Below are 22,887 nucleotides of genomic sequence, written 5' to 3'. Positions count from 1 at the left end.
GATTGCGTTCTGGTGTTTTGTGGAAACCACACAAAATTGTGTGCATAAAGAGTTCCTGTCTGACAGTGAGCATCCTTAATATTTGTTGTTGGAAGCTGTTTTTATTCCTCCTACCCTTTGTCTCTTGCCCTGCAGCATTTCGGGCTTTGCTACAGATCCGAGCCATGAGAAAAAAGCTGGGACCCCTTTCCCCAACCAACTTCAACCCTGTCATCGCCTCTCAGACATCTGATTCAGAGGAGCACTCGGTTAGTATAGGTGTGCTGGTGGTCCCAGTGTTGACACTGCCCTGCTGTCTTTGCTGAGCAGGTCTTGCGGGCTGTGAACTAGTTTGCTGAAGAGGAGTCGGGCACAGAGAAGGCTTCTTTAAAAGCCTTCCCTGTAGTATCGTATCCACAGAGCCTGTTGCGGGACTGCTGTACAGCCAGTGGCTTTGGGGGGCCAAGGAAAAGGTGCTACTGATGACAAGGGCTACCAGCCTTCCTCACAATGATTCGGGTAGCGTAGCAGGAAATTCCATGCAAAATCAAGCGAATCAGCCTTGAGCCAGAAGCTCTGCCCCAGCAGCACCCACATAGAGTGAGTTGTTCACCTCCTGCCAATCTGCGTGTCCAGAATTTAGTGCGGATCTGGTATCTATCTAGGGGAGAGCTGGGATTCATTCTAGGTCCACATGCAGAGTAGATTTAAGGTTTCTAGACAATAGTGCTTCAGACTGCAAGTGGAAGGTAATAATATCAAATTCTCTTCCTTTTTCGCTGGTTTATTTTTTAAACAGCTTTGCATTTAGAAAACTAGATACTGGGGAGAAGAGCAAAATTCTAGTCTTCTCCCCTCAATACTTTAGTTTTGAGTGCATGTGGACTTCCACCCAATGGATAAATAATTTTAACAACGTGACTTTTTCCACACGGTGGACAGTCCGAAGAGATCTGAGCCAAGAACTAATTTACCACCACATCTGCAACGTCAGGGAACTAGGCCTGAAATGTCAAGCTTGGAACAGAAAAGTGTGCCCCGTATCCTCTTGACTATGGAAGTTCGTTAGAATAGTAGCAGGTTGTGTGTTGGATGATTCCTGTGTGTTAGTCCCCCCCCCCCTTTCCTCACTCTCTCTCTCTGGCTTCTGTGCCCTGCACGACTCCAGCACCCAAGGGTGTTCCTCTGCCCATTTTACAGTCACACAGTCGCAACTTCTTCCAGCTAAAAGATTTCAGGCTAAGAAATCCAAGCGATCTGGTCCAGAATAAAGCATGAAAATATCAGCAACTTTATGTGAAATAAGCAAGTCTCCCATCGGTGATCTCAGTCTCCCTCTCTCTCTCTTGCTCCTTTTATGTATGAGTCAGATTCCTTTGGAGGGCGGTGGGGCTTACTCCTCTGTGCTGAGCTCTCTTGTAAAAAGCTATGTTTGATACAGAGGGAGAGTGTTCTTCTCACACCCGTCTCCCTGGTTCCTCTAGTCTTCAGAGAACATCCCTCCGGGCTATGAGGTGGTCTCTCTTCTGGAAGCCCTTAATGGGCCTCTCACTCCATCCCCAGCAGCTCTTCCGCTCCACGTACTTGGGGACAGCCACGTGTCGGGCATGCTGCCCTCATATGGCAGTGATGGCCACCTGCCTCCCGTCCGGACCCTGTCTCCCCTTGACCGCTTGTCGGATTGCGGCAGCCAAGGACTCAAGCTGAAGAAGAGCCTGTCCAAGTAAGTAGCTTGCTGATGTCTCCTGCACTGCAGTGGCTGTTCCCCAAACTGCCATGGCTAAGCTACAATTGCTGGTACCTGTCCGCTGTCTCTCGATGTATCTGCTGCCTTCCAGGTGTATTTAGCTGCTTGTGGATGTGTCTTCTGTTGTCAGCTTGTAGCTCTTTAGAGCTCCCCCTTCCCTTTGGTTTCTAGTAGAAAGAAGTGGTTTGTTTTCCACCAGGTCAATATCCCAGAATTCCTCAGTACTACATGAAGAAGAGGATGAAAAGACCGGCAGTGAATCTGAAATCAGGATTTCCAGGAGGAAGTCTCCTCGTCCTCATGAAGAGGTGATTGTTTGTTTGAAAGGTCTTGGGTTTATATTAAAAAACCACCTCTGCTTCCTGGGAAAAGGAGGGTTAAAGAGCTTTCCTGCCAGAGATCCCAGGAGTTAAACCCGATGTCTTTGTTGCTCATGCCAAGGAAGCGTGCTGGCAGAGCTCTCCTGAACCTGGTTTAGGAAAGAATTTCAGAGGCTTGGAAAAGCCCACCTCAAAGAGGAAGTGAGCTTTGCTAACTCAGGAATTCTTCTCTGGCTCAGATTGAAATCCAAAGCCAGGGAAGAATTACTGGCTTCCCTTGTTGCTAAATGCTTTGCCAGGCCAGGAGAGATTAAGCAAAGCCTTTCTTGACCAGAGATTGTTGGAGCACTGCCAAGGAACTAGATCATTTCCTGTTTTAAGGGGCTAATTTTTTTGGAACTTTGATTGCCTTGGTAAAATGATCTGAGAGCTTTCTCATTTGTTTTCGGAAGACCTCAACTCTTATGTCCATTAATCTGAAGCAGGTTTGGGGGAGTTTGCCTATCTGTAATGGCAAGGCTAAGCACACAATTTATGGCAGTCATTCCATCACTGGAAATTATGTTTCCCTCTTAACATCTGATGCATTTTTTTCAGGAATGTGGTGTGACGCCAGAAAGTGAAAACCTTACCTTATCCTCCTCAGGAGCAATAGACCAGTCGTCATGTACAGGGACACCTCTCTCTTCTACCATCTCTTCTCCAGAAGGTATAGAAGGAAAGCTGACTTGCTTTGATTCTGGGGGCACATCTTCAAAAGACCCCTCAGCAAGCATATTAATGGTTTTCTTCAATCCCACACTTCTTCCCCTATACCAACTTTTTGTATGCCTTGGCAGAGGACATAGGCTGAACACCAGTGCACAGGGATAGACCACAAGATGCACAATCTTGGCTTTAAAATAAAAAAAAAAGGTTTTGCAGATGTTCCACCTTTTGGCCTCCTTGCTTTTATGGATATTGTGTTGATTAACTAATGGGTTGATTAACCCATGCTGCTGCTATACAGTTGGAAAGCAGGCAGATCAGTGAGTAGCTTTATCGTAGGATTTGCTAGAAAAATGCAACCTATTCTGTTGATAGAAGTAGTACGACTCATGCAACACGTTGGCGACTAATATACACACAATAATTACCAAAATGATTATACATTCTTTATCAATCTTCTGAGAAAAATACAGAACCTTATGCAAAGCCACAAAGACATTATAACGGAAGTCAGACATTATAAGTTCATCTTAGGTTGGGTAGTTCGCAAGTCTCTGTGGCTTTGCATAAGGTTCTGCGTTTTTCTCAGAAGATTGATAAAGAATGTATAATCATTTTGGTAATTATTGTGTGTATATTAGTCATTATCGTAGGATTTGAGCTAGAAGAGACAGCTCATGAAAGACACGTGATCAGGAGCCGGATGGAGTAAGGAAAACGTGTGATGTACTGACTGAGTTAAGAGCACAGCAGAGTGGACCTTTTTCTTGCACAGGACTGAGGCTCGGGTTGGATCTTGGAAGCTCTTAAAAAGCTTGTTTTTAATTTTTTTTTTGCTAAACTTGTATCTCAGCTAGTTTATTGTGTGTCCCTTTATAACCAGCCTCCCTGGCAATGTCTTGCCTGCGCCCTCCTCTCTTTCCTTAGATCCTGTTAGCAGCAGCCTGGCCCAGTCGGTCATGTCTATGGCTTCCTCTCAAAGCCAGCACTCTGAGATCAGCACTGACACCATGTCTTCCATGTCAGGCTCCTATGTAGCTCCTGGCACTGAGGAAGAGGGGGACATGATCCCATCGCCTGCTGTTGCCAGTGGGGTGCCTTCAGAAGGAGATGTAAGTATGGCAAGCCTATTCAGATGACCAAGCACAGAAACTGCGATGCGGGCTAGTTCATTTCTGTGATGACAGCCACCCTTATTAAGGCAGGGATGGGAAACCTGTGGCCTTCCGGATGTGATGGAACTTTAACGCTCATCACTCCCAGCCAGGAGGGAAAGTAGCCAGAGATGATGGGGGTCGTGGTCCAATAATAACTGGAGAGTTACATGTTCCCCATCCCTACTCTAAGGGATGTGTTCACCATTGGGGCAGGCAAAGCACTTCATATAATGCAAGACCTTTTTAAATTCTCAAACCGAGAGAGAGAGATATTCAACTGTTTTAATCAGAGTAGACCCATTGAAATTAATGGACATGGTTAAGTCGTGTTCATTAATTATTTCATCTCCTCCTCCTCCTCCTCCTCCTCCTCCTCCTCCTTCTCCTTCTTCTTCTTCTTGAATTTATATACCGCCCTATACCCGGGGTTTCAGGGCAGTTCACAGAATAAAATAAAAGTTCTACTCTGGGTAAAACTTAGTTGAATACCACCTAGTTTTTTTTAAAAAAAAGTTATTCAAGCCATTTCAGCTATTGGGTGGAACCCAGTGATTATATGGCACACCTAACATCCAAGATGGCAGCAAACACACAGCATTGTAGGTTATGGCTAAGCAGCCATTCCCTAGGTGTGGCAGAAATTGACCAATATGGCAGCCAGGTGCAGTGCTCTTTTTCTGGGGGGATGCATACCCCTAAACATTTTGTGAATCTTCGTACTTTTGTCCATTTACTGTATTTATTTTTCCCAGTTTGTACTATAAAATGGTGATTTTCTTGAGTCAAAATGAGAGTACCCCTAAACATTTTTTTTTAGAAAAAAAAGCACTGGCCAGGTGTACCTTGTTGCAAAAACTCATTTGAGAAGAGGTGGGAAGCCAGCGAGACATTAAAAAATTCAGAACATATGTTGGGGTTGATACCACCGATGCAATTTGCCAGTGATTGTAACCTGCCTCTACAGGAAATGCACCAGTAAGTCCAAGTCCTGCCCTTTCCCCTTTCTCTTCCCTTAGTCAACCCCCGTTGAATCTCCAGATGAAAACTTTGTCAGTATGTCAGCAGAGGAACGAGACGCAGAGGTAAAATTCCACATTTGAAGGCCTATTTAACACAGGGGGATTGAAGGGGAGGGATGATTGGATGTAAAAGCCAGTGGCTGAAGCTTTCTTATGAAAACATTTTGCTTTGGCAACCTGAAAGCCTAGGCATCAATTAGGGAGAGAAAGGCAGATGGGAGCCAGTGAGTAAAGTGAAATACTGTAGATGGAAAATGCTGTAAATTGTGTAGTTGATAAAGGGGAAGATGAGAGCTGCTCAGTGATGAAGTTTGTAGCTCAGCACAAAGTGACATACAACTTTTTTGGCAAAGGGTGTTTAAGGAGATAACAGAAATCACTGGGTTAAAGCTGACCGAAAGTCCAGAGGTAGCATTATTATCAATTTACAATGGGGTGGAAGGTTCACAGGATATGAAGGACTTGCTCACAACTTAATTGACAGCTGAACAAGTTATTATAGCTAGGAAGTGGAAGGGGCAAGGTGACTATAAAATGGAGGAATGGTATAAAGAGGTGTGGGATGTAGCTATTAATGATAAATTAACATGTGCTATTATGGTGGCGCTGTGGGTTAAACCACAGAGCCTAGGACTTGCCGATCAGAAGATCGGCGGTTCGAATCCCCGCGATGGGGTGAGCTCCCGTTGCTCGGTCCCTGCTCCTGCCAACCTAGCAGTTCGAAAGCACGTCAAAGTGCAAGTAGATAAATAGGTACCGCTCCGGCGGGAAGGTAAACGTTGTTTCCGTGCGCTGCTCTGGTTTGCCAGAAGCGGCTTAGTCATGCTGGCCACATGACCCGGAAGCTGTACGCCGGCTCCCTCGGCCAACAAAGTGAGATGAGCGCCACAACCCCAGAGTCAGTCATGACTGGACCTAATGGTCAGGGGTCCCTTTACCTTTACCTAATGTGCTATTAAGGTAAGACGGGGAATATGCAGGAGAAATAATTTTGAGGAGATATGGAAGGTATTTGTAGAATTTGTAGTGTTTAAATGGAAAGGGGTCAAACCATCACAAGAGGTGTTGAAATTTTTGGAGGCTGGATAGTTACAATGGAATGGTCTTGGGCGTGGGGTGCACATTTTAATTATTTATTACTACTTCGTCAAAAGAAAACAAAATAAAGTTATAAAAAAGGGGGGGGAGGAAATACTCTGGATCGGTGAGGGAACAGGTTCTTCTGGCTAATCTGAGTCTTTGTGGTTGCTGTTAGCTAAGCATATTCTCTATGTTGCTATTCCTTGCCTCACAGCCAAAGCAGCTGCTCAGCCAGAAGCTCCCTGTGAAACCTAGTGCCCCCATATGACTGGGACTCCAGTTCTAGAAAGAAGCAAACTAAACTTCATATCCATGGCTTTCCGATCGGTCAAAGCAATACTGCACTAGGTTTCACAAGGAGCCTCTGACTGAGTTCATTTGATCAAGCCAATTTCTGGTTTCTTCTGTGCAGAAAATACATAGGAGAATGCTTCTCTTGACACCCTTTTAAGGAGGGAACCAAGCTCTGATAACTGAGCTTTTGTGTCTTCCTCTGTGTATTGCAAGTCCTTCACTTTTAACATTTGCACCTTGTCATCTTTTGTGGCAGGGGAATGACGTCATGGAGGAAGAGGCTGGCTCCCCCACACAAGAAGATGGTAACAGAGAACAGACCATTACTCCTTTCCCCATATTTTTTGGCTATGTTCCATCACATCCAGCTGGCAGTGTTCACAGTGGCGGATAAGGAAAAGCAAGGCTGAGCGGGGGTGGGACTTCTGGACAAGCTCAGCCTTGTTTATCTTGTAGTAGCAGATGGATGGTCTAAAGAGTTTGGAGGTGTTGTGGGGGGGAGTTGTAATATAAAGCTACTTGATGGCTTTCCCTGTATATTGTGGGTTTATGTGTTTCTGATGCTAGAATATGATGTCTAGTTTTTGCAAAGTAGTGTAAAACAGCTTTCGAATGTTTCAGTAATTCCGCTCACAAGTGAAATTATAAAAATGTTGCAAGGTAGAGACATAAATGAAAAGTCTTCAATTTCAAAATGCCAGGGTCCCTTACTAAAGCAATAGCAATTCCAAACGCTTCTCTGGGAAATGGAGCGGGGAGGGAAGGAAGGATGAAGCAGAGAGCAATCTTCAGATAGCTGGAGCATCTTTGGCAATGCCCTTAGCAGTGGATGTTCTGGTGAAAATTGCAAAACTGAGGAGGGAAATCTTCACTGTTGCAGATAATGACCTACTAGGTTCAGTCTTTAGCTACTTAGAGGGCTATTGACACCAGACCTTTGCAGCAGCAAAGCATAGGTCAATGCAAATCATCACGTTTTGGGAGCTAGGTCATGGGCCGCTGACATAGGGACCCTAATGGAAAACTGCTCCCCCAAATGTAAGGGATCTGTGACACTCCCATAAACCCCAGATGATGACACACCTCTTTGGTACTTTTGGAAGATGCAGAGACAAGCTCTCACTGTGGTGGGAAGAGAAGCCAGGTAAAATGGGCTTCCTCTTCTTCCTTGGTGTGTTTGGCTGATTAGAAATCAACCCGCTTTGTAGAACTTCATAATAAACATTCTTAAGAGTTTCCATACACAACCCTTCCCAAGTAAAATAGCTTTTAGTTGACTCGTGGACTTTCCTTGTGAACTCTGAGCATCTCATTTTTAAAAGGCAAGTTTCAGGTGCTCATGGTCAGCAGCAAGGAGACAAGCTCGAAAATACCGCAACCGCATGCTTAATAATTGGAAGGTTAAAACAAAACTTAAACCCCCATGTGTGTTATGATTCTGGAAGTTGACATCCACAAAGCATATGCATAGTGAATATGCAATTTCAATGGAACATGCCAATTAGCCTCAGGCTTCTGCCTCCAGGTATGCTTGCAGAATGTTTCATGCTGCTGTGTTTTTGCTAACATTTGAGGGTTAACTTAAAAGCTGCAGCAGGAGTTGGGCCAAGTTTACCCATAACTGGAGCAAATTGTAACTCAGTTAAACTGTGGCATGCCACTGGTTCTGGGTGATGGGGAGGGTGACAGATCGTGTGATCTTATTCTCTTTCATGCACAACACTTCTCACACCCTCAGTAAGCACCAACAGGGCAGAGAACCCATTCTTAAACATCAGTATAATGACAGTGTTCACCAAAACCTGGTGGCTTTTCCGTGGGTCAGCAGGTGCCATTCCCTTTTCCCCCTCCAATGGCTGGGGCTTCTGCTTTAGTGCCAGCTGCGCTTCTGGGATTCCAGTGGGGTTGCATGCTTGCCTCGTACAGCAGTCGTGCAGCACAATACTTCAACACTTGCCCAGCAGCCCACTCCATAAACCAGCCATGCTGGAGTACTTGGCTGTGCATCAGTTTTGCTTCTTAGCATGTCAACCAAAGCGGCTTTGAGGGATTCTGTCACCATTAAGACTTACTTTATTTTGAAGCTTGAAATAGCAGAAGGCCTTCTAAATAGCACTCTTATTTAGACGTCCAGGAATGCTCTTCTGGTGTTCTTAGGACTTGTGAGTTTTTGCACACTTGCGTGTCCAACCAGCAGGGAGTCCAGAGTAGGATGGATAGTCTGTGTGGTTGATTAAGTAAAGAACCACCCACATTATTGTGTGGAATGCTTTCCTTTCCGGGCTTCAGAGAGTTGTCACAGAAATATTTTTTTTAAACATAGTCTTCTGCTCCAGCCCCCAAAACCACTTGTCCAGAAAACAATTGAACAGATTCCCTCTTGCAAGGTCTTTTGCTTTTTTAAAAAACCAAATGGCAAAATTTCTATTAACTTTTCTGGAGTTAATATATGGAAGTCCTGTAAATTTCTTCCTTTACAACATATATATATCTGTCTCTTTAAAAACAAAACAAAAAACAAAATAGTACCCACACAGTCTAAATTTAATCTGGAATATTGCAAGGAAAAATAATGAATAAGCCTAAGGGCTTTTGTAGGGCAGGGAGAGGGGTATAGCCAAATCATGTTAAAACAGATGTCATTGTTGGTTAGGTTGGAGCATTTTCAGAAGTAATGCATCACTCAATGTCCTGAGAGCTTCAGGTAAAAGAAGATGCCCCCATTTAAACAGACATTTGACTCAGTTTAGCCTTCTCATTCAAATGCAAAAATGAAAACTCACCGCAGTAATTATGATATGTGTGAGCACCTCTTAGAATATTACTGGAGAAACGTGAAAAAGGTAGCCTAAGGCAATCACAGCTTTTGCTTTCCAACATTAAGCTGTGTCAAAGCAAACAAATCTGTGCTACAGACCTTTCTGTATCTGATTTATACCACTGCAAGGCATCATTCAAGGAATCCTGGGAACTGTCGTTCTTGTGAAGGGACTAGGAATTCTGTTAGAAATCCCTAGCACTCACTCAACAGAACTGGAAACAGGAACTCATTGAGCTCCAGGTGACATTGTTGAACTCCAACTCCCATCAGCCCCAGCCAGCATGGCCAGTGGTCTGGGACTATGGGAGATGAAGTCCAGGAACATTGGGAGGGCATCAAGTTCCCCACCCCTGTCACAAAGAACTACCATTCCCAGAGCTACCTGAAGAGAAGGATATGTCCAATGGTGCTTATTTGCAATACAAAATTAATAGTGCTTTCTTTTTGCAACCAACTGAGGTTCCTGTTGTGTTGCGTTTGCTGGAGAGGTAACATGTTGGGGGAACGTTTTGGTTTTTGAAGCATTCATATAGCTTCCCCCACAAGGCTTTAGACACCAGCCAGAGACCTGCAAAAGCATGAGCTGGTGATCTTCCTTTCTGTGCCTGCTTATGTATTGCCTTTGCAGAAAAGGTTAAATGTCCTCCTGTGCCTGTACCCTTTCTCACTGGCATTTTTTTTTTCTTGGAAACCAGGATAGAAATGGAAGTGGTTGAGGAAACCTGCCAAGATGGCTTAATGCAGACGCAACCCAGTCAAATGCCTTATTGTCCACTCTCTATGCCCCCATGGGCTGCTGTTGAGGTTTTCTTCCCCAACTCCTGATACGAACTGTTTGTGCCTTCCGATATTTTAAGGAGAAAGAATACGTATGTCAAAGCGCAGCCCCATCCCCTCTCTAACTACATTAACTCCCTTACAGGCCAAAGGACAGGCGCATACCTAGGTATGGAGTGTGACAATAACAATGACATTGGCAACGCAAGCGTGAAAGCACTGGACAATAAGCTGTGCTCTGAGGCCTGCTTACCTGGTGAGTGGCAGTCTGCTGAACATGAACTTTTGTGGGTGTGTGGAGGTGGGAGGGGAGCCTCTTACATACCCCCCACCCCACCCTGTCACCTGTCGCCAGCAGCCAGAACGTAACACTTGCATGTACATATAGCTATACTTCACGTTGAAACAGGCAAAAATAAAGGTGCTCAGCTATGGCACCTTCCAGATATTTTAAACCATGCCCACTTACCTCCCCTGACCAGCCCTGCATCACACTACAATATAGAGATCCTTTTTAGGTTTCCTAACTTAAGGCAAGTTTTTAATATGGCTTTCTCCACTGACCCCTGGGAACCAAAACTCCCTGAGGGTGTGGAAACATCTTTGTCGGAGTTCCTAGCCCATAAGACACGGGAGCCACATTTAATTCCATGTGTAGCGTGGTGCCCACTCTTATTTCTTACTGAATATTTCCATCCCCTTCTTTCTCCTTCTGTGTTCTACTCTCTCCCCCTCCACATATTTTCATCATCTTTAAAACTTTTTGAAGCCAAGGGGGGAAAGGAAATGTCAGCACTGCTGGTGCAGCCCACTTTTGGTTGGGTTGTAACCCACCTGGGTGTCCTCATCCACCTGTTGAGGACCAGTGCCCAAGATCCTTCAGTCATGGCAGTGAAAGCCATTTTAGGTGTACAGTTTAGATATGTTCACATACGCCTGGCATAAGAAATAGGGTTAAGTTTTAAAGTTGAGCCCAAGATTCAGCATGCAGAGTTCTTCCTGACAAGATTCATAGTGGCGGGATAAATTGTCAGCTCCTAGATAGGCTTATAGAAGTCAAAGCATTGGTTAAATCTGTTGGGTACAGAAGGAACCACACTTGTTCCATGATATCTAATTTAGTGACTCCATGGAAAAGATGCTCTATTGAGGGACTTCTTCCTGCACTAAAATAAGATCCAGCCATCGCCCCCAATCTCATTCTATTTCTAACCAATATGTAAAAGTCCTTCAGATTTAATTATTTTCTTTACACATAGCTAGCCTGGTTAGTAACATAATGAAAAAGCATGTTAGAGACATGCTTAATAATTCCTTGGCTTAGCCCTGGTATCACATTCCCCCCCTTACTTTTTGTTATTAACCCCGGGTATGCCTTGTGTGTCTCTTTGCTGTTTCATTGATCTTTTTGCCCCACTGGGTTTCATCAGTGTGAAAGTTCATGTTCACTCTACGCCAGCAAATTTCTTGTTTTTCTTTTCTTAGCCCATGCTTCCACCCTTTCCATTTCTCCGGGTTGCTGAAATGGCTGTAAATTTTACTGACTGACCTTTAGGGGTCTGGACAAAACTGAAAAGGGGGGAATAGACTCATGCATTATAATTGAGCAAATTGGCCTTGCCTGGTCCAGGATTAATGAAAATTAAATATTTGTTGGTTTTTATTTCCAGTGATTGGAAACCATGGGCACAAGTCTGTGCCGGTTCATTGAAATATAAGGGTCTTGTGCACCTCTGCCCTGGATGGATTGCATTCATGTGTCCCACCCAGAGAGGACTTGGAACACTTACCTAGTATGTGTTTTAATTTCTGTTTATTTTAATAGGATTTAAGTGTTCCTAACCTCTTCTGGCTTATGACCCAAATCTTTAAAATGCAGGTGCATCAGACCTGTCCTCCCATGTCAGTAAATTTGTTGTCATTTGTAACACCATAGCAACCCATCTCTTGCTTATTTTGCCTTTCGCTAAAGCTTTCAAGGCTGTAAAGTTGAGATACCTGAAAGAATCTTTCTTGGTTGGTGTAATTCACTGCTTCGGAGAGGGAGAGCTTTCTCACATAGCTGCTAGCAAGCTAGCTCTCTTCCTCTGTTGTGCTGTCCCTCTGTGTAATTTATTTCACTTGGGAAATTCTGCAGTTAATCCAAGCTTTGCTCTGCAAAAGCATATGTCCCCGCAGATAAGAGACCCTCTAACAATAGTGGCAAATGCCATCTTTCTTCTGGGGCAGGAATTGTTTGAACACAGCCACATGCAAGGTCATTTATAGTTACAAGGTTAAAATATTGCACCTTATTATGTCCTTGCAGTGTTGGTACCTTCAAGCGATCATGGCTCTGTGTATAAGCCCAGACCCGAGCAAAATCTTAACCAAATGCCTTGCTAAGTACAATTTAGTGCGTATCCATAACCCTTCAAATTGTGATCTTTTAAACTTAGAAATCCTGCTTCAGTCAAGCAAGCTATTGGAGGACAATAAAATAAATCACTGGAACATTTTTTTCCAGGGGTCTTAAAATGGCTATTGGGCAGTGAGGAACCAGAGAACACAGGCTGACACATGCAACCCATCTTATTCAATAAAGTCACCAGTATGGATGTAATGAATGTCCTTGATTTTCTTGAAAACTGCATACCTGGTGTAGTGGATAAGTGTTCCAAATATAGCATCAGGTATCAGAACAGTGGTTGCAGTTCTATCAGAAGAACAAGAAGTGGGGAGGAGGAATGACATGTTGGACAACATACTTCACAGCTGAGCTATTTAAAGCTGCCTAGACCCTGTGAAATAGCAGGCTTGTCAATGAGTTTTTGAATAAGGAAAGATATAGAACAGTAGCTTAATATACTGTGCAATATGGTGCAAACTGGTTAAAAAAAAGAGGCTTTGTAATGCATCTCTGTGCTTTTAAAGTGAACAACAGTGTGCATTAATGATAGCATGTGAACTATCATGCAAAATATTACTTTTAGCAAATCCTCCCTCTTCCCGCCCCCGAAAAAGTACATCACTCCAGATAAATCTCCATAATACTTGATGTCAGGTTTTTTTGTTTGTTTTTCTTTTAGGAAAGCAAAACTTTCTCATATTTAAAGGCCTATACTATGGCAGTGGGACGTGGGTGGCGCTGTGGGTTAAACCACAGAGTCTAGGGCTTGCCGATCAGAAGGTCGGCGGTTCGAATCCCTGCGACGGGGTGAGCTCCCGTTGCTCAGTCCCTACTCCTGCCAACCTAGCAGTTCAAAAGCATGTCAAAAGTGCAAGTAGATAAATAGGTACTGCTCCAGCGGGAAGGTAAACGGCGTTTCCGTGTGCTGCTCTGGTTTGCCAGAAGCGGCTTAGTCATGCTGGCCACATGACCCGGAAGCTGTATGCCGGCTCCCTCGGCCAATAAAGCGAGATGAGCACCGCAACCCCAGAGTCATCTGTGACTGGACCTAATGGTCAGGGGTCCCTTTACCCTTTACCTTTACTATAGCAGTAGTTAATGAGTTAGCTACTGACCTACTTATTGTAGCAGTGTCTCTTATTCTTCCTGTCTCTTATTTCATCACATAACTGCAGCAGTGGGAGAGCATTATGAGATATTTCTCTAAATGTGTTGTAGTGGAACTTACTCCCTAGCATACTTGGTTGTAGAAAAGCTTCCAAACCCAGAACCTTGGCTAAATTCAAGAATTGCATTGGATGAAAGATCACATCTTTATCACATCCCAGCTGTTATCTGCATAGACACAGGAAGTATTCCCTAGCGTTGCCTGCAGTGCTTCTTGAACTGTAGGAGTGGAAGCTGGGCATCAGGAGACCTGTGGAATAAATTACTATACAGTCACCAGAGGTGTCATGGCCTCCTCTGGCTTGCATACCCTTTGCTGCTTGCAGGAATCTTTTGCAGATCCCCCACCCTTCACTCTATGCAACAGACGAAGCCAAGTCCTCTTTTTTCCCTAGCTGCAGCGTGTTATTGTGCAAACCCATGCTTTGCTTTGCAGCCAGTCAGGAAGCAGCATGTACCTGCTTCCATGGTGCACAAGCTATATATGTAAAGCAGAATGGGGAATGAGACTTCTTGAGTTGCCTATTCGCAGATGCTGTGCCCTTGAGCTTTTTGGTATATGGCTGGAGTAATGCTGTGCCTGGCTGATCTAATGGCAGGGGTGCATTTCTGAAGTTGTCCTCTTGTTTCCCTCACACTCCATTTCCTTCACCCCAAAGTTTGAACTCCTAAAAACAAAAACAAAAAAGCACTTCTAGGTACTCCACTTCAGTTTATCTGAGGAGGGCAATCCCGCCCCAGCTCAGTCTCTTTGTTTTAAGGACTTTTAGTCTCTGGGTTCTCTCCCCCTTTTTAAAGAGTGAATAGGTACAAAGGTAAGTATGGGAGATGGAAAAGCAAAGTACAGTGGTATCTCTGGTTACGTACTTAATTGGTTCCGGAGGTCCGTTCTTAACCTGAAACTGTTCTTAACCTGAAGCACCACTTTAGCTAATGGGGCCTCCCACTGCTGTTGCGCCGCCGGAGCCCGATTTCTGTTCTCAACTTGAAGCAAAGTTCTTAACCCAAGGTACTATTTCTGGGTTAGTGGAGTCTGTAACCTGAAGCATATGTAACCCAAGGTACCACTGTATTAATTTTGAATCTGTGATAGTTGGCTTAGGGCTTGTCTGCACTGGGTTTTAATGTGGGTTTGCAGCTGTTTGTGTTCCCAATTGATTTGCATATAGTGCACATGACATTGCCCTCACACAACACCAGTTTTGATGCTTTTCCCTTACAAATTTTGGCTTATTCGATACGGGGATAAATCCAGTAAGTTGGGGGAAATCAGGTTCCAAGCCACTCAATTTGGGGTCATGGACAATTTGTTTCTGTGTTGTCACTTTCTGCTACTCTCCTTCCTATGTACACTACTTCTTTAGTGCTTTCATTTCTCTTCTAGCCTTGCTTGTAACCATTTCTGGAGATATTTTTGTTAATTTTTTCAGATTTGCACAAAACCTACACCAGATTTATTGGGCAACAATCTGAAAAGTGTGTGCTTGAGAATTTACATTTGTCTTCATTTCTTTTCTAGCATGCCAATAACGGTGTGTCAGGAACTTAGCCATCTATGTATATATGTATTCTTTAGATCACTCAAGATTTGCACAAACCAAAAAACTGCACAAGCAAATTTACTATTGTTTAAGTACTTTTGCACACTTCTTGGGTGGGGAATATATATATATAACGAAGTGGACACACAGCTATCTGCACATGCTCTGTCAGCACTTAATTGGCATGATAGAACCAACAAATTAGAAGGCAGGGACAAACGCAAAAGGGAATGCCTACTGATATGGTTAATAGCCAGATGTAGTGGCCCAGCTGTGGGACTAAATAATTCTCAGATGTTGATAAAAACAACATAAGAGATGCAGAAGAGAATAAAGACCACTTCTTTCAGGTGTACATGCCAGAGAGCAAAATACAGAAATGGTGTCAAATACTGTTGTATGTTTCCCTTCTAAATATCCACCAAGGTCATGTGTATATGGGAGGTGGAAGGCAGCAAACCAGTCCATGCATGTATTATTTGTTATTCAAAAATCTCTGCATGTTTTGTGTTTCCCAAGTAGGGGAAAAAAAAGTGGCACAAACAGGGCCTTTAAGTAAATTGGCAACTGGGCAAGTGGTAATTCACTCAAACAGCTTGATGAGCATGGCTAGCTGGCAATGATCATGTTGGCCCATCTCAAGGGATCGTGCTGCAGCTATCACAGGGCCAAATAGTGTTCCTTTGGCACCCAGTTATAGGTAAATGTTTATAGTTTGTTGTGTGTCTCCAGCTACGCATTTTGCTCTTCTGAGATAGTCTCCCAGCTACAAGCAGAATACTCAGGGGGAATTGTTTATTGAGCTCTTAACATCGACACCCCTGAGCCATTGTTAACAGGGTATATGCACATCTGTTGTATTCTAGAGGCTACACAACTGTACTTTCCAGTTATGACCAGACAGACACACCTTAGCTGTTGCATCTTTCTGTGTTAATACATAATGCTTATTGAAACTGCCCTATGTTTAAACATGAAGGTCCAAGAATGTGGGGCACAGGATAGCTTACACTTCTTGCTTCTTTTAAGGTTCCGTGCAAAAGTCAAAGTGTAGTGACCTTAAATTTCAGATGGCAACACTTTGGTCTTGCAATTTGTTTTCCCAACATCAATGTAAGCTGCTTTGGGAATCCCTTTTGAACATAGAGCATAGATTTTACTACTAAATGAATAATGCTGGGGTCTCATGGAAAGTTAAGAGTAGGTCTTCTGTGCATCAACCGTAACATCTAACATTTAGCCCAGAGAAAAGTTAGCTCGGCCCATTCAAAATGCTATGTCCCATGTCTGCCTTTGGGGGCTGTGTCTGATGGATTGTGCCCCCACCCCGCAATCTGCTGCCAATTCTCTGCTATAGAATGTATAACAATGTTATATTGTGACATCATTGGCCATGCAAGAGGCAGGGAATCTCTGTGAAACTGTTGGCTCTCCTCTTAGCATTCTTTACAGGTTTAATGGCCTAGCTTGCCATCAAACTGTGGTCTGGACCAACAATATCTATGATGGATGTGAGCTGTTTTACAGGGGTAGAGCTCAAATTGAGTTGGGCTGCAAGGATTAGCTTGCTGCAGCACCGTTCTAGAGTGCCTAGCCCTCTCTTGAACATCCATTAATCAAGGGCCCCTGCTTCCCATCCCATCTGCTTTAGAAATGTTTCTGTGGAAGAAAACAGCCTTTGGATTAAACCTATGGTCTGTCCCATGCTTCTTGTAGACACCTTGGGTTGGGTTCCATCCCTTTGTGATAGGCTACTCACAGTAACCAAGACTTGCTTGGAAATTGCCACTGCTTTGGAACACAATTCCTAAGAGTATCAGCACACAGGCTTCTATGTGAAATCTCCTAGATTGGCATTAGGGATTACAATGTTAGAAGATAGTTTTTGTTTTGTCCCTTTTTTGTGCTCTCTCTCTTTCTCTTTCTCTCTCTCTCCGTTGCATGCATTTGCATTTGTGTTGTCTGTCCTTTCTCTTGTTCACCATTTGCTTCTGGTCTTTCCTACTAAACAGCTGCAGTTCCGGAATCCTGCCCCATAAGCATTGAGGAATAGGTATGAGATTTGCGAAGTCCTCTGCTGCTCACTTCGTCTGAATAAACCTAGATTTCATTTTGCAATATAATCTTCCTCTCTAAGGCTTTGTTTGATCAACACAGTCCCCACCCCCTACACACTTTTTTTGAAAAAAGGAAGGATTGCCTCTTGCGCATGAAATATTGGCAGGGGCAAGTGATTCTTAATCACTTTTTGTACCGAAACACAACTGCAGAATGGGCTTTCTTAACTCATTGGTGCAAAAGACTTTTAAAAGCCAAGCTACAGAATTTGAGGCTGCAATCCTACACATGCTTACCTAGAAGTAATTGCCATTGAACCCAATGAAATTGACTTTTGAGGAGACATGCACTAGATTACACTGTAAGGCAAACCGTTTGCCCGGGTGCATTTTTCTGTTTCTAGCCATGTACTGGTTACCCAGGCTATTTCATGTTCAGGGACTAAGTCCACAAATGTTACAAAGGGTATAGTGGGATGGATTTTAGTTCACATGTACTGGGGCAATTATTACCCACCACAACTCTTGACTCTCTTTTGCCTTAGGATAGGCTGCTAAAAAATACGGGTCCCAGTACCAATCCTTGGGGGATTCCACTTTCAACATCCCTCCATCCCTCTTCTCTACTTCCTGTTTCTTGATCCACAACAGGACCTCTCTAATTCCATGACTGCTAAGCTTACTCAGAAGCTTTTGGTGAGGTAGCTTGTCTAAAGCTGCTTGAAAGTCCAAGTGCACAATATCAACTAGATTCCCTCTCTGTTATATCTATCTACTAATCTGTCGGACTACAGAAATATATTGACTGTTTTTGTCTTGGGCGCTCAACCACTTTGATTAGCAAATGCCCATAAAATGTTTCCTTCGCAAGAGTGCAAAAAGACTAATGCTGCTGAATTGACTAAATTTGACTATTCAAAAGGTTGCTGTAAACAATTCCTTGTGCTATCACATCACAATTAACTTTACATTTCAGCAAGGGCCCATTCCCGAATGAAGGGGGATTTCTCATACTTCAAAGATTAAGTCCAGGAGGGAGGGAGATAACCGTTGCTGGATATTCGGTTTCTATATAATAGTTGCACTTTCTCTCTACGCAGCAATGATTTCCTAATGAAATCTCTGCAAAGTGTATGAGATTTAGAGCTGTTTTGCAGGAGTTAATTGCCTCATTTAGCATATAACTATGCTGTAGGCTGGCAAGTGGTTTTCTTTCTTTTTTTTTTGTTTAGTACAAATATAATGCCTTGGGGTCAAATTAAAGCACATGAAAGATGTACTTAGTTGCTTCCTGTAGTAAATGAAAATCCCAGCTTATAACCTATGGCATTTCTTGACTGTAGGCTCCATAGATGCCAAATAATTAAAATGTCTACTTTTTATTCACTGCATCAAAGATGAGAATATAAATAGCTGCGCTGTGCCCAGGGCGGCTGTTTTCATACTTGGGCTATAGCTAAACTAAGATAAGTTAGAGTTATAGGGAATGATGTACAGCACTCTGTTAAAATGGGCCTGTTATGTTATCAAGTTCCTAAGTCTGTCCATCTGCGATCACAGAACACAGGCCTAGGCCAATAGGACTGTTCTTACGGAATGGAAGATACCAAAATATTCCTAGAATGAAGAGCCTCACGGGCAATTCCTTTTACTAAATCCAGCAACCATTTGAAGATGTTCTCACAGTGTGAGGCTGCTAAGTTTAGGAAGGCACCTAAGATACTTCCAGACACCATCTGCCTGTTCTTATATGGAAGACATTTGTAGGCATGCTTTGTGTACTTTCAGAAACTTTCATTTTGTTTGAAACCACAGCAGCAGCTTCCATATTCACACTTGTATGGGTAACCTGTCAAACCTGCAGTGAAGATACTATAAACAGCTATTTATGTTGGTTGGCTTGTTCAATTTTTCATGATCACCTGGAGGACCTTAAGAGCATGATAAGTTTCCTTTTCTTTAAATGGATGGTTAAAGTGGTAGAAGAAATTATGACAAACCTCCATTACTATATTTTAAGTGCAGGTAGGAAAAGGTAAATATTTTTTTAAAATAAAATAAAAATTAGTTTTACTGAAATTCAGATATACCTTGTAACAAATGTCAGTGTTACAGAATGAACCCAGGGCTCAATGAGGACCTAAAATGAGTTCTGTAAAAACTGCCACCCCTAGTTATTGGCTGTTATTAAGAACCAGTCTTCCAGTACTCTTGCCAGAGTCTGTAGGCCACTACATCTATTACTTGCCTAGATTTTAAAGCACAAACCTCTTGTTTTTCCATTCTTTGGCGCTGGTATTCTGCTTCCTATTATCCTGCTAAGCTCTCGCCAATAGTATTATCCATTACTTTTCTTCTCATAGGTATCCAGGCGTCAGCTGACAATCTTCTGAATCACAGCCAGACCCTGAGGCGCCACTTTTCTGCCAGCAGCATCAACCTGGAGTACGATGAAGATTTGCAATGCATGCTGGGACTTCTGTGCCCTCGATGATGTTGCGTTGTGTGGAGAGGAAAATCACAGCACTGAACATGTTTCCCTAAAACACTTAAAGCAGCAAAGCTGTGGGCATTACCCCTGTCAAACCCTGCAGATGATGTGACATTGTTTTAAACACCACACATGGTAGCCAAGAATCCACATTGCCCTTGTAATCATTCTGTGTTAAAACGAACACACAGTAGGACTGGCTGAATGGCTTGAGTTGGGTTCAAATGATGGTTGCCTCCATAAACTTTGATGCTTTGTCTCCTGTTATCATCTTGTCAACTCAGCATTCCCTGTTCTCTGCTGATCTTTGTCTTTATGGTGTAACCGAATAATTGTTTGGTAATTGCCATAACACCCGTTTCCCTTTTTTAAAAAAATCAAGGAATTAATGCTGCTTCACCTATTTATAATTCTTGACAGGTGCATGTAGAATGTGTACCTGTAAATATGTAATGTACACAGAGGACAAATTCATATTTGCAAACTAATGCATTGGCACAGCTCCCTATCACATCTACGCAGTGTGGAAGACATGTATTCGATGCCACCTAATACATGCAGCAGACCTGATAGCAGAAGAAATGAGTTTATAGTTCCTTCACCCATTCTACACTCACCCTGAAGACTTTTGAGCTGCCCAGATAATGATTCCAGGTCACAACTAAGCAATCAATATGGGGGATATGTAGTATCCATTATTCTTCAAGATTTGGGCTGAATTCTATGCTGCATAGAAGTGGCAAGATCTAGTACAAAGGGTCCCCCCCCCCCTTTAAAATATGGAACATCTAGCAGCTGTATCTTAGAATGGGGGAGAGAAATGGTAAGCAGACAGCCAGTCAAGAGAAAATAACAAAAGAGATTCATTGTGTGAAAACACAACACCGCCCTAGTGGCTGTTTTCTGCTAATTTTGGACCCCATCAGAGGTGACAGAACAGGTGAAGTTAGGCATGTGGACTTGTGGTTGGGAAAAGATTAACTGGCACCAAGTTAGAGGAGCGTTAGTAAGTGCACTTGTAAAGTGATATTATTAAGGCAGACTGTCCCTTAAACTTCATGCATGGCATTACTTAAAAGTGCAGTCTTCCCCCTATGTGATAAAGGCCTTTTAAATGCATCATTAGCTATGCATTTGTTCACTGTTAATGGTCTTGGTTTCCTTGGTGATGAGTGTACACAAGTCCTGCTGAAGCCAGCAGTTCCCCAGTCATTTTAACAAGCTGTCCATCCCAGCAGTCGAATTTGGTCTTTGGTTGGGACCCACCTGTTGAGCCGAAACTCTCATCCTTCCTTGTGCTGAGTTGTCAAGCCTCCCCCTACTGTGCAGAGGCTAGTTGCCAGCAGTCTGATGAATCACCAACACAGTCGTTTTAGAACCTGCTGTTTGAGAATATTTGCACTAAAACCATTGGAAGTTTTGCTGTTCTTGAATTGAGGGTGTGATTTCTAGTACACCCTGGCAAAAAGAAAAAGAAAAAAGGAAGGAACATAAAGTGGCATTTGAGCAATTGCAACTGTGGGGGGTGGAGTGGGGATGAGTGAAGTCTCCTCTTGGTCAGGTAAGGTTAGATTGGTGGTGGGTTTTTTGAGCTGGGCTTGACTACTCTCGCCTCCTACCACTTTCATTCCTTTAGCTCTTTCCTACTGTAGAACAAAATTAATGGTGTAGCACAAAGATGGCTTCACAAGTCTTTCTGGGCAGACTCCTTTGATCCTCCAGAAGAAGGAGAGCAGGTTACATCTTTAGCTTTGTGTTAACTGGCCCCCATCATCAAAGACAAAGACTTTGTCTCAGGCCTTTCTGTCGCATCTTCCTGTGTATGGTCAAGCAAGAAAACATTTGTGTTGCATTGTCTTCACCAGCAACACACCCTTCAATATTCCATTTCCCTGTCTACTTTTTGTTTCTCCTTGAAGAGGGGAATGAGAGGATTAAGAAGAATGCTGGACACTTTTCAGTTTTTCTGGAGAACATCGGTTGTGTCTTTAGAAACAACAAAGAGGTATTGCGTCCCAAGTGTGCACATAGTTATTTTGTCCACCCCACCCCAGCTGGTCAGTCAGGTTTTTCTGTATAATCTGTTTACAAGAGACAAAGGGGTAAATATACACACCTTCCACTGTGAAATGCCTGTCATGTGGCTCTGGCCTTTACTGTAATTGACTGGTGGTCATGACAAAAAACTAGAACCGGAGACCTTGGATACAGCCTTTAACCTGCTAATTACCACGCTGAGGAGCTTTCAGTATGGGAGTCTTGGGAAAATGGCCGTGTGGTCTTGGGAGTCCTCACAAGGGATAGTGGGGTTGGTGAACACCAGAAATGCTTGCTTTAGTTAAATTAATCAAGTTCTCCTTTTCCCACTGCTCCACCAGTAAGCCTGTTGTAGGATAAAGTGCATTTTCTCAAGATTTACCTAAGCATTCAAAACGCTGTATGAAGCAAGACCTGAAGACTGGGAAAAGCAATAACACAAAAAATAGGACTGGCATAGACAGCATGGTTGTGTGTTTTTCCTCAGCCCCCTCACATACCCCTATGAAGCAAACCCTTGTTTATGCTCCAGAGATTTCTCGGAAAATTGTAATAGTGGCAACATGGATGGAATGTGGGGTGGGGTTATTGAGGAGAAATGTATTTTCTTTTTGTTATTTCCCCCCTTTACAGGGGTGGGGGACAGTCAAAGGCAACAGAAATTGCAGGTGCAAGATGGTGTCCATCTGAATTTGTTACTGTGAAGCAGGCACGTGCAGCAGGGAAGCAAGTTGTGCCCCATGGAAGAGTACAGTCAGACTGTTCTTAATGGGTGCACATGCCACAACATGGGACTATGGAACCTTCTAGACACGCTTGTGTGCACCTCAGTGGCAGCAATGCAATATGTATTTATGACTGCATGGCTCTTTAAAAGAGTGAATAAAGCTGTTTACAAGGGATGGACAGCTGTTGCCTGGAATTGTTTGTGTGTGTCATTGTCTGAGGTAAAAGATGTGTTACCACCACACTATTACGGGCAGCGGTTTAAGTCATAGGGGCAGGCTGCTGCTTGCCTGTCAGTTCATTTGTTTAAAAATAAATTTTGATGGGGGGGCGGGGCTGTTCTAACATTCCTTAGGACATATTGTCCTATCTGCTTCCTCTTGTGACATCTACATCTCAGCAACACAAAAGCCATTTTCAAAATGTCAGGATTCATCTTTTTATTGATGTGCCTGGAACTGAGTAACAGATCTATAGAAGCCGGAACGATTATTTGCGTCACTTAAAACAACGGCCTAGGGCCACAGTGAGTTATATGGGAGGTGTAGTGAGTCTTTGAAATCAGAAGATGGCATGC

General features: G+C 43.3%; 1 protein-coding gene across 4 annotated transcripts in view; it reads left to right on the top strand.

The window, feature by feature from the left end:
- The window catches only part of RNF157 (ring finger protein 157), a 77,865-nt gene extending 55,379 nt beyond the window's left edge, over positions 1–22,486 (top strand). For 2 of the 4 annotated variants that reach the window (XM_080993757.1, XM_080993758.1), the window contains exons 11-19: positions 136–248; positions 1,464–1,702; positions 1,926–2,034; positions 2,644–2,755; positions 3,682–3,866; positions 4,928–4,993; positions 6,561–6,609; positions 10,048–10,158; positions 19,420–22,486. In XM_080993757.1, coding sequence (XP_080849883.1) covers positions 136–248; positions 1,464–1,702; positions 1,926–2,034; positions 2,644–2,755; positions 3,682–3,866; positions 4,928–4,993; positions 6,561–6,609; positions 10,048–10,158; positions 19,420–19,550 — 1,115 coding nt within the window. In that variant the 3' untranslated portion in view covers positions 19,551–22,486. Of the gene's footprint in view, positions 1–135; positions 249–1,463; positions 1,703–1,925; positions 2,035–2,643; positions 2,756–3,681; positions 3,867–4,927; positions 4,994–6,560; positions 6,610–10,047; positions 10,159–17,011; positions 17,053–19,419 lie in introns of all 4 variants that reach the window. The other 2 variants (XM_080993759.1, XM_080993760.1) reach the window with 2 other exon arrangements.
- The last annotated feature ends 401 nt before the right edge of the window (positions 22,487–22,887 follow it).

Source organism: Podarcis pityusensis (genome assembly GCF_964106645.2).
Source record: "Podarcis pityusensis genome assembly, chromosome: 2".
NCBI classification, from domain to species: domain Eukaryota; kingdom Metazoa; phylum Chordata; class Lepidosauria; order Squamata; family Lacertidae; genus Podarcis; species Podarcis pityusensis.
Note: the sequence above shows the minus strand (reverse complement) of the source record. Positions and strands in the feature narration are given on the sequence as shown.